The 12,344-nt window shown below is 35.7% G+C and overlaps 1 protein-coding gene across 2 annotated transcripts in view; it reads right to left on the minus strand.

The window, feature by feature from the left end:
* LOC124390010 (disintegrin and metalloproteinase domain-containing protein 12-like) overlaps positions 1-12,344 on the minus strand; it is a 125,826-nt gene that overhangs the window by 1,650 nt on the left and 111,832 nt on the right. Inside the window, exons 15-21 of one of the 2 annotated variants that reach the window (XM_046855683.1) lie at positions 12,037-12,145; positions 10,326-10,524; positions 10,117-10,194; positions 6,391-6,499; positions 4,702-4,840; positions 4,070-4,178; positions 2,666-2,932 (exon numbers count right to left, since the gene is read on the minus strand). In XM_046855683.1, coding sequence (XP_046711639.1) covers positions 2,666-2,932; positions 4,070-4,178; positions 4,702-4,840; positions 6,391-6,499; positions 10,117-10,194; positions 10,326-10,524; positions 12,037-12,145 — 1,010 coding nt within the window. Of the gene's footprint in view, positions 1-2,665; positions 2,933-4,069; positions 4,179-4,701; positions 4,889-6,390; positions 6,500-10,116; positions 10,195-10,325; positions 10,525-12,036; positions 12,146-12,344 lie in introns of both variants that reach the window. The other variant, XM_046855682.1, reaches the window with a different exon arrangement.

Consider the following 12,344-nt stretch of genomic DNA (forward strand, 5'->3'; position numbering starts at 1 on the left):
TAAGACATTACTTGAGAAGTAAAGAGAGCAGAATTTTGCAGTGTATATTTTTTTCTGATGAACCTGGGACATATGTCTATTGATTCAGTACACACACACACACACACACACACACACACACACACACACACACACACACACACACACAGAGGAAGATGCTTTCTTTCTATTCCTCAAGATGGCTTTTAATAAAGTACTTTATTAAGGCAAGGTGGGATATTCGATACTAACCCATTCACACAATGGCCATTACTTACAACTCAATTCTGCAATGAGCCTTGACCGATATAACTGAAAAAACAATCACTTCAGTCTCTAGAACTATATTAAATCCAGAAATATATTAAACCTCAGCCTAGCTGTCAGCAAAGTCCCTCTTCAGTGCATGCTGTTTGTTTGATTTTTACTTTAAAAAAAGCAAAGGTCCCAGGGGGTGGGTGGTGTTTACTGCCTCAGCAGGACCGTTTGAGTTGGTATGAGTGGACAGCACTGGTCTCTGCATTCCACATATACTGTGCACTTAAAGAGTCACTTTAGCTCCTCTGTCATGGTGATGCTTTCTGAACTACTCATGCTGATTTAAGTCTTAATAAGAGCATGCTACAAGAATCAGTCGGAAAGGCAGGACTGAGGGTTAAACCACTTCAAACTATGCTATGAAGATTTAGGATATATATATATATATATATATATATATATATATATATATATATATATATATATATATATAAAAACACTAATTCTTTATTTCCCACTTTATATGTTCATCATTATTCGATCCATGAGGCATTCAGACATTCATCATTTTTATTTTACTTATATTTTTGCTGACATTCTGGGTTGAATTCGGTTTTCTAGATCAACACATCTGTCAGTATCCGAGGGGAAGTTCGTCAAAAATTGTGTTCTGACTGTCTGTTAAGTGTTCTGACTTAAGATAAGATAAGATAAACCTTTATTCGTCCCACAGTGGGGAAATTTCTATGTTACAGCAGCAAGACAAAGAAATAAAAATAGATGCAAATATATAAAAAAGAATATACAAAAAATAAAAACAGAGAAATAAAAACTAATAATAATAATAATAATAATAATAATAATAACAAACAAAGAAATAAAAATAAATGCAAATATATGAAAAAGAATATACATATACTACAATAACAGTATATACACAGTACAATGTATAAATACAAATAGGAAAAAACTAAAGTACGCGTTTCAAGTAATATTTTAAGGTGGTATTGCACGTAATTGCGGGTAATATGGCACATAATATTGTACCTGATTTATGTAATATTGCACACAGATAAAGTTATTGCACAGCTTAAAAAGTAATAACAGTGTTGTATGTTGGTGACTGGTTTTACTGGGAACAGCTTTGGTTGTAAAGTCTAATAGCAGCAGGGAGAAAAGACCTTCTGTATCGCTCCTTCAGACACTTAAGTATTAGCTTTTATAAGTCACATAGGCCGTCTCTTTTTGTTTATAATCTGAATGTTTTCTGGACTTGTTGTTTTGCCTGTCTGTTGCTTGTCTGTTGAATTTAACCAATTCCTCCTGTTTTTATACTGTCTGTTTTATTAAAAGAAAAAAAAGAAAACAACTAATAAGCCATGCAGAACTTTTACCCACGTGTCTACATCCCCTACATATTACATTTGCATTCTCCTCCCCAGGGAAAGCTCTAGAAGATAGCTTTGCATTTATGGCTGTGAGATTAATGCCTCATAACACAGCATGCATGTCAATTGAAGACCTATGCTCATGCAGAGCCTTGTCACAATCAGTTTTAAATGTATTAGGACTAGCTTTACTGTACTCTAAGGCTGTGCACTGGTTTAAGGATGATGTGCTCAGGAGGAAGCAGAGGTGACTTTCAAGTCATGTAAAAGCAGCAGGCTAAAAAATGCAGTCAGATGAAAATATATGCCATGTCTCATTGACTAAAATCAGTTTTTACAAGGTAGCTAGTCAGCTAGACCTACGTGAAACTGAATGATGGTATTCTGGCTGATTGTTTATCACTGGCCTATGAATATGTGCAGTATTGTTATTTTTTAATTTTGGTAGTGGCATAAAAAATCATTTTATGTACAGTGTGACTGACCATAGACTACTGAAGCTTCTGCTTTGGATAGATGAACAGAGAATTGTGTTAGTGTATTTTTTTATTTATATTCAGTACTATAAAATGTGTACTACAGTTAGAGCATTACATGGAATTGCCTACTGCACCTCATAACAAAACTTATCTCACATGATTGTTTGCATCTTTTCACATTTTGGTTTACTTAGCAGTAGTATTTAAGATATCTTATACAACACTCCTAGTTATAGCTTTTGTCTAAGGTTTATGTTTTCTGTGTTGCGTAAAAAATATTCGGCACTAGAAACCACCTCTTCCTCCCAAACCTGACACACAGGGACAAACAATAATTGTGCAGTGACAGTATTTTAATGCAGTATGTTTTGGACTGACCATGTGCTTAGTGTTAACAATATAATGCTTAGAATTTTGAGGTCCCTATGCATGACTAGTGTCAGAATTGATCATAGACTTGATCATCTATTGACCATATCCTGTGTATAGCCAACTTCAGCCAAATGTGTCTAGTTAGCTTCATATAAATATAGAATGTGAAGTGCAAAAGAGATATCTTACTTGATTGGGTATAAAGACCGGCTGCCTTGGGAGGGTAAAAAAAGGAGATGTTCTCACAGGAGACTGTGTGTGTCTGGGCAGAGGCCTGTGGGGAGGAACAGGGGGTGGAGCCTGTAGACCAGCAGCTACACCCACACCCAGTGTAATAGGAATGGGGTGGCTGATGTGGAGGGGTTGGCATTGAGCAGGGCAATGAGGAAACCGTCGCAGACTGTGAGGGTGAAATGTTGGAGGAGGCAGAAGAGGCTCGACACTGAGATGACAGGGCTAGAGACAGAGAACAAGGCAATGAGAGAGAGAAAGAGAGAACCTGATGAATACCATACGTCACAAGCTTTTCTGTATTTCCCTGTACCCTCATCTCTCTGTGTAGTTCGTTTGAAATTTGCTTTCTGATGCTTAACCTTTACGTTTGCCTCAGTCAATAACATCGCCATGTGCATAAAGTACTGCTGCTTTGGTATGAAAAAGTCTGCACACACTTTCTTTGTCTTTATATTAGCCATGCACACAAAGTATTCTTAAATTGTAGCATGTTGCTATGCAATCAAACACATAATGATATGTACAGAGAAAAATATTCAAAGGTAGAAGTATTCTCAAATTTGTTATGTTCGTACAAAGGTCTACATCTAACATGAGTGAATAGTCAGAGGAACTGACTCTTAATAAATGACACACGAGGAAAATAAACACCTTTTTCTCTTACAAGTGTTACAAGTTTTAGTCACTGACAGAAAAACTTTATAATTCCCTTATAATTTATTTCTAATGTCTCTAGCCCTGTAGACAGTCTATGATCCAATGAGATGCCTACAGCTAAACAATTTACATAAATGCACATGATTGCATTAGCAATGGTTCAGAGGTTCATTTTCAGAAAATTTAAGTCATGCAATCTTTATCCCCGTATTTTTAGATTATTTCACCAACACATAGATGGGGGGGTGGTAGCTTAGTGGTTAAGGCTTTGGATCTGAAAGTCATGAGTTTAAATCCCACCCACAACAAGCTCCCACTCCTGGGCCCCCTGAAAAAGGCCCTTATCCCCAATACACCTGAATACAGCTGCTCAGGTGTATTAGTAAGATAAATGTAAATCACTCTGGATATGGGGGCCCACCAAATGCCATATATAAGCATTCTACTGTCATAAACATAAGTCATTTTATTATGTATTTGTGTCATTCACAAAGAAAATCTTTTTTTTTTTAAGTTTAAGTAATTTTCTTGGAATAAACCTAAAATATAAATCAGTGATGAACCTTCACACCTTCTTGTTTATAAGGTTGCTTAATAAACTTAATTTGAATTTGAATTAGGTTGGATGCTCACTGTTACACACATTGTGTGCATTAGTGTATAAGTGGGTACAGAGCTGTAAACACAATAAATATTAAGTACCTTATCTAACTGACAATTAGCGGTTCTGGATGGGGATTTATTTTGAGGACAGTCTCTGTACACAGGATGCATGTGTGATGGACTGGTCTTTCTTCTCCATCCCACTAACCTACAGAAGAATAGGAAAAAAAATATGAATGTAAAATAAATCATTTTGGTCATTCTGCCCCTTCCACATGTTTATAACCTGTTATAACCTGTAACTAGAATGGTCTTGGAATTAGGAAATTTGTCTTTTGCTACATATTTCTCTCCACTTTGTACATCTGGATTTAGATTTTTTTGTGTGAAATTGCTGGACCAATTGGATCAATAACTGGACTTTGGCCCATTTTACTGATTCATATACTTAGTTTTTAACCACTCTAATGTAGCATTGGAAGTCTGCTTCCAAGGTCCTTCCCATTATCAAGTCTTCTGTAAACAGTAACAGGAATTTCTAGAATTTCCCTGGATTTGACTCCGTCTATCTTGGCACCAAACCTGACCTTGGTTAACCCTGGTTGCAGGTATTCCCATATGGTAGCACCAGCATGTTTCTCTAAATGGAGAGCTTCATTACATACACATTTTATTTCAAATCTAGTTTATAACATTCATTTTTGGAAAAATTGCCCTGTTTCCAGGAATACCTGAGCTTCTGAATTGTGCTCTTCTTATTAGTAAAGAGCAACTGGAGCAGAGTCTTCCTCTTTAAGCAGATAAGCAAACCAGCCGCAAACAAGCAGAACACGGTGACCAGCACGCCTGTGGTGACGGCCCGACTATCAGCTGACATCACATAGGACAATACACACATTAATACACACACACGCACATCTAAGATACAGCACATCACAGAGGAGAGACACACACACAGCAAACAGTTAAAGGTCGTTTAAAACTCAAATAAAGTCTTAGCTAATTCATCAGTGCAATACAAGTTTGCATTGGATCTAAAACAGAGCTGCTTTTTTTTAAGGGAGTTTGCCATAATTTAAGAGCAGGGACTCTAGCCTCCTATGTGTAAATAAAATATGTATGTAAATGAAATAAGGTAGATGAAAGAATAGGAGCCATTGCAGGCATAAAATTCAAAAGAAAAAGTAAAAAAGAAATAAGATTTAAAAAAAGACCAGATTTAAATATCTCAAGCCTTGAGGTGATTACAACTGACATAAATTCTAAAATAAATGTTATACTTTGACTCAGTATATTGACCTTCCCAACAATTGCTTTTAAAATTTCATTTTAAGTTACAAATTTGAAAGTTTTCACATAAACTGATTTTTGATGATCTTTCCAGCACAGAGAAATGTGTCAGAAATGTTCAGTGGTAATTAGCCAAGGTGGATTTGATGCTTGAAAAACACTGGAACATTGCTATTAATGTTGTAGTAATTTTTCATCTTTGCTTATCACATTTTATTATAAATCAAGTTTGATAAAAAAAAGAACTGATTCACTGGCCATGTCAGAGCATTAGTTTAGTTGGAATTATAGTTTCTAGATAAAAGCTGCCAAGTTAAATGGAAATGTGGATAAAGCACCCCATTGGCCGAACCACCAAACATAACAGTCTTGCATGTGCTTTGTTAAAAATAGTTGCTCATCAATCAAAGGAAGCACAGTGAAAAGAACAGGCACAATTGTTAATATCATGCCCTATTATTAATCATTACCGGCACAAATACGGTAACTATTATTAATTACTGTTGATTTCAAGTGGTCAGCTCAGTGGAGGCTGATTTACAAGTTTTTACAAGTAATCCTCAGTGTTTCTAAACTTATTTTAAGTTTTGCAGATACAAAAACTTCACATGCTGAGAGAGCAAAAAAGCTTTAAGCATGTTCATGTATACACACATCGTGGATCATCAGTGATTTAAATTTTTCAGTGTAAAATGCTTTACTACACTGCATTTCTGATCAAATATTTATGAGGTTAAAGGAATAACCATGAGAATTAAATGCTTACTCACAAGAATTTTAAGAATTTGATACTGATAGTTGAAAATGCTGAATCTGTAACGGGTTAAATATTTAATTCATTTTTTTTAATGATCCAATGAGATATTTTTTATGCTGTTAATGTTAATGTTGTCATCTCAAATGACAAATTCGGTAAACTGAACATTCCAGCACTCTACTATCATCTGCCGGTTCACATAATGTTAAGCAACACCAGCTTGCAATCTGTTGCTTTTAAATATTCATAATCATATCAGTATTAGGCTTTGAGTCTTACAGCTGTATTAGGGTTTGAAAAATAAGTATCAGTACATCATTATTTACATGCAAATCGTGTATTGTATGTGTATAACAACTGTTCACCGCTGTACCTGCCAGCCTCATTGGTCCACTGTCCACGCTGCCACCAAATCCAGCCTTCTCGCAGAACGGTGGTGCCCAATGAGCTTCACAGTGGCAGTTTTTCTTATTATTACAGACCTGTAGACACAAAGTGGACTGGAGTTAAAGGAAAAGAATCCACTCTAAAAAAATAGCATATTAATATATTTAATCACTGTGACCAAAAAATATTGATTTGATCTGATTAAATTCTGAGATCATTCTTGCTGTCTCTACTAATTCTAAGCTGAATTTCTTTATGATATGACCTCCGGGATGTTTAAGCAGCATATATGTTTCAGATGCTTTGGCGTCAGTCCTGAATAATAATCAAATTAGCAGTACTATCTCTGAAATACCCACTAAAATCTACATATTTTTATATTTAAAGTTAGATTATATCTTTATTCAATTATTTCTTTCCAGTTATTGTTATTGCTTAGCCTGAACATCGATTTCTTCATGCTTGATGGAGAGAAGAAAAAAAAGGATGTTGGAAAATGGTGGGAGAAAAAGATTAAGCAATTTTGCTTGCAGAAGCTTACAGCAAATCTTACAGCAAAGTATTTATTAACAAGATTGTTAATAATCTTTCACCTTTTGAGTGCCATTGTATCTGCCCTAGTGTTCTCAAAAGAGTAACACAAATTCAGAAAAAACATACCATCTGATATACTACACACTTTACAACTGTTTCAAATATAAACCTATTTCATGTTTATAAGGGTAGACATATCTTTAATATCCTATAAACAAAACAAATTATAAACAAACAGATTAATCCTCTACATGCGGTTCAGTCAAAAAGGTAGAACAGTGATGTCACAGCTGGAATGTAATAGTAAGTCACATTCTATCTCTGAAGCATAAGCACACATACAGTTATTTTTCCAAGCTGTCTTTTGAAAATCCTTACTGATGAAGTCTAAACATCTGCATAGACATAAAAGTACAAATCAGCATATTCCTATGCTTTTCATATGTGTTGCCAAAACGTCAACAGTTTTCTTGCTCACGATGGGAGGCTTAGGAGCAGCCAGTGATGTGGAAAACAAGGTCACTCTTCAGCTCAGGCTTTACTGATGATCCTGGGGGGGTTTAGGAGGTAATGGGTCTCAGCTGTGTGTGTGTGTGTGTGTGTGTGTGTGTGTGTGTGTGTCCAATATGTCCTGATTATGGAAGAAAACCAATGTATGTGGGAATTAGTTTAGGGAACTAGACACTGGCATGTGCAACACACACACACACACAGACACATACCACATATTCTTTTCAATATCTGAGGTAAAACACTTCTCATTAGCTAGGAGCAGTGAGCTAGATTTAGAATTCAGGGATAAAGAAGCACAAACACAAAAGACACTCCACTATCATTATGTTCTGGTGCCCACTAGTCCATACAGCAACATGATCAGGGAGCGTAACATGTCAAGAACAGCTTTTGGTTTGTTTTAAGTGTTACACCCAGCATCTCTTCACACATCGCTAATCATAAACAACACTAATTTGCTCGTTGTCAACACGATTTCATTTATTCAAGCACGGAAACAACAAAAAGTTGCTACAAGATCCTGCCAATTGTCTCCTCCGTATCAGCTTATATACAGAAAACACACAATTTCAACAAATTTTTACCATCTTTGACACTGAGCATGTACCTATTCGAGAGGGGGACAAAAAGTAATAAATAAATAAAGCCATATGTAAATAAACCCCAAGGGGAGGAATATGGGATGTGAATGACAGTGCAGTAGTGGATCTTGGCCAGGATGTATAGTATTCACATTTCAGTGCTTTGCTGGCAAACATTTGGGCCGAATGATGATGAATGGTCCTTTAAGTAGAACATAAATAAAGCTATTAAATACGAGTGCTTTAACTGTAGTGAGGGAATAAAAACCGATTAAAAGTTAACACGGCAGCTGCCGGGAAGCCACTGGAGCATGTGGTTCTAACTGGGCAGCAATATTGTTATTATAGCTCTGATCTGTTATTGATTGTACATTGCGGTGCATTTTACTGCAGTGAGCAGTATGATGTAAGTTTCACTGAGCAATTTAAAGTCCTATAGTTTAAATGGAAGTCAAAATGTTCCTACTTGTCAAACTGATGTCATGAGCAGGGCTGCTCTGGTTCATAGCTAAATTTGTGTGAAGTAGTAAAAAGGTCTTCATCAGCATTTTATTTTATTGAAATAGCAGCCCAGGGTTTTTTGGATCATCCACATTTATTACTGTGTACACTCCCGGGGCCAAAAAATATGGGCCAAGACCAAAATGGCAAAATATTAAACTTTTAATATTTTATTTAACAACAAATCATTGGTCAGGAAATGAGTAAGAACTTCTGAGACCTCATATGCCACCATTTGCTCATTTATTTTTTCTGCATGGAATTGTTTGGGGGAATAGCTAAAAACAGGGAAATTCACTTGCATCATCTTCATCAACAAAATTTAACACCTGGTTTTACATCAACTACTCATCAAATCTATGTAGCACATCAAAGTTAAATGGTAAAAAAACATTGACTCTTCTTTCTATAAAATGCTTCTGACAAGTTTACCCAAAAGGCTTTAAATATTTAAACAAATCAAAGGGAAAAGCTACTCCAGGTTACTTTGTCTATCTAAATGATTCTTGCTCATTTTCTAATAACTTAGTTTTAAGACCATAAAAGCTTAATATACTGCATTTTTTGCCGAGAAGTATACACTGCATTTACTCAATTTGTTCACTTGCCCATTTCCCCCACTAGCCAGCTCTCCCTTATCATACCACAGCTACCAACTGGGTAAAATAAAAGCCAATATGTGCTACCTCTGAGACAATTAAAGCCACCCAGCTGTAATCTTTTCAAACTACTGGTCATGCTACAACATGGAGCTTACATAGGCCCATAATTGGCTAGTGTTGCTCTGATGTAGAAAGAAGAGAAAGTACATCAATCCTCCCACACAGAGAGCATGGACAATGTTGCTCTTTTGAACCACATGGCATGGAACTTACAGTACATAGCCGTGGCATCATCTACACACTTTTTGTTTTACTTTTTTATATGGACCAATTGCTACAGAAGTCCCTGCATAATTTGTTACTGTAGACATTTTACTTCAATAGTGCAAAAATATAAATAATAGAATAATTTTTTATTTTTTTTTTAAAGAACTAATGCTTTATTGTAAACCTTGCAGCACTATTGTCAAACCAAATCAATTAATCAAAATTGAGCATGTTAAAGCAATATCTTCATAAAAGGTTTCTCAGGAAATGCTTTAGATCTTTTGTGAAAGTCACTTTTTCAGCCATTTTTTCTTTACAGTCCTTAGTGTCTATGTTTATGCATTTTCTTTTCATACTTGTGGTGTGTGCACTGTTGAATAATTTAATATTATATCAATATTAAACATTAAATAGTTCAGTATTTTTTATCTTTAGGTCATTTGTATAATATTGAGACAAATATATGAATTAACCAGACAATATTATTGAGGTACAAACCTCTAAGATTAATAAGCTATGCCTTAATACAAAATAACATAATTAAAAAACATATTTTATGTTGTAAGCTAGAAAAAAAATAAGGTTCACTGAGATACCCAGGGTTTTGGAAACTCAAAAATTTGTCACAGAAAAAAGGCGTGTTATCTTTTCAGCATTATAAGCGGATTATTTATGGAAGATTCTGTACTGTTCATGTGTGCTTGTGTTTCTTACCCCTCTGCCATGGCATTTTCCTGAACATTTATGCACTCCAAATACACTGACATTCTGACACTGTCTGTTCAAGCACATCTGTAATGGAAAGGAAAAATGCATGAAGAGAGCGACACGAGTACATCCTTATAGCAAACATCAACTCTGCTTGATTAAATGTTGACTCTGCTTGTGAGTGAAACATTTCCAGAAGATCTACAGAGCCTTACCATGCCTTCAGCACATTTGGTGCCAGTCAGCACAAGTCCTGGGTCAGGCATGTCATCTCCAAGGTATACATGTGTACCTCGACATAAAATACGCCCTCCTTCATGCAGGGGGATGTTGGTCTCTATGGAAACAGCATTGGTTCCAATTACAGGTCGACTGGCACCACCCTGGCATTGAATTTTACCACATTTAGCATCCCTGTAGCAAAACACACACACACACACACACACACACACACACACACACACACACACACACACACACACACACACAAATCAATAGATGAGAACAAGAAAAGAAAATTAGTGAGTCAGTGCTTAGGCTTTTATTTGTTTTCTCTCTTTCTTCACATTAACAGTATGTATGTCAAATGTTCACTGGGAAAGAAAGAGAGAAAAAAAAATGTAATGAATAATTTAAAAGAAATTAAATATATTATATTATTTAAAAAAATGCTCTCCAATGCCTGTTATCATATTTTTGCAGAATGATTAAATAAGATTCTACAAAAGGAACAATAATAACTGAATAGACTTCTACTGAAAATTCTCCATAAATTTGCCATGCAAAAGCTTTAGTGAAGTCAGTCATTGATGATCAAGTTATTCTACTCCGACCGTGGTCTTTATGGCGCTTGATTTGTAGATCATGCTAGATCATGTTTGGGCCCCTTAGTTTAAGTTAATGGAAAACAAACACTAACCCAATGCAGTATGCTGCATGTACACTATATGAACAGCAGTATTGGGACAGGACTTTTTCTGCCATAAGTGGTTCTTCCTTACACTGTTGGAGGCAGACTATTTAATTGGATGTCTTTGGATGAGATAGAATTAAATTTTTCCTTCACTTGAACTGAAAGACCCAAACCTGCTTAAAGTGAGCTCCATGAAGATATAGTTTACATGGGTTGGAGAGGAAGATCTTGAGTGGTCAGCTATAGAGCTCTGATCTCAACCCTATTGAACACCTTTAGTACAGTTTGAACTAGAACGCTGACTGCACCCCAAGCCTCATTATCATACATCAGTACCCATGTTTACTAATGCCCTTGTCACTGAATGAGAAAAAATCTATACATCCACACTCCAAAATATTCCCAGAAGAGTTTAGGTATTACAGTATAACAGCAATTAGAAAATAAATGTGGAAATCTAATGGTCAGGTATCCATAAACTTTTGTCCATTTAGTATATATAAAAATGCAATCCCTTCCGCTTTTTTAAGTGTTTTTTTTTAAGCCCAATTATCACCTTTTTTGTTTGCTAATTGCATGTATCTTTAGTCTACAGTCTTTTTAAAGCATATTTTTGTAGGCAGAGATTTAAAAGCCCAGTCACACTTATACTCTGCAGTCTCATGCGACACATTTCAAAAGAGCTGTATTGTAATTAGTTCTGTTTCGTTACAAGATAACATTTTGATACAACCATGAATAATCTTGTCTTTTTACTGAACAGACCAATTTAGCCAATTACCAGTCCTTCAGTTTGAGTGAGTACATGTATTTTAAAATACAGGACATAGATTTGGAAAGTGAGGCTTATGAAAAAAAAAGTTAATTGGAAGCAGGAAAAGTGGACAGAAAGGCTGTTGTTGTACTCATATAAGTACAAAACAAAGTTCACTAGGTCAGTTGTTTCCCTTTCTGTGTAATATTACATTATTGTATGCATGTAAGCGATGTCATGTGCTGTTAGCAAGGTGTACCGTGCTTCACATTTAGCGAATGAGCCTTTGGAATCTTTGCCACAGTTGCCATAGGGATCTCCAGCGGAGTTTACTCTTTCAAAGCAGATACCAGGGGCAGGTTTAGCCCCTAGAGAGAGAGAGAGAGAGAGAGAGAGAGAGAGAGAGAGAGAGAGAGAGTGTCAATTCTAGTTCTTAATTCAAATTGGCATTAGAAAAACAGTCTGTTTTGGTCAATTTCTTATTTTAAAACAGACAGCAGGGAATAATGTTTAAACATGTATCACACTGTGTCCTGTGTAATATTAGCAGCCATTTGGATTGAACAA

The sequence above is a fragment of the Silurus meridionalis genome, chromosome 8 (assembly GCF_014805685.1).
Source record: "Silurus meridionalis isolate SWU-2019-XX chromosome 8, ASM1480568v1, whole genome shotgun sequence".
Lineage (NCBI taxonomy): Eukaryota > Metazoa > Chordata > Actinopteri > Siluriformes > Siluridae > Silurus > Silurus meridionalis.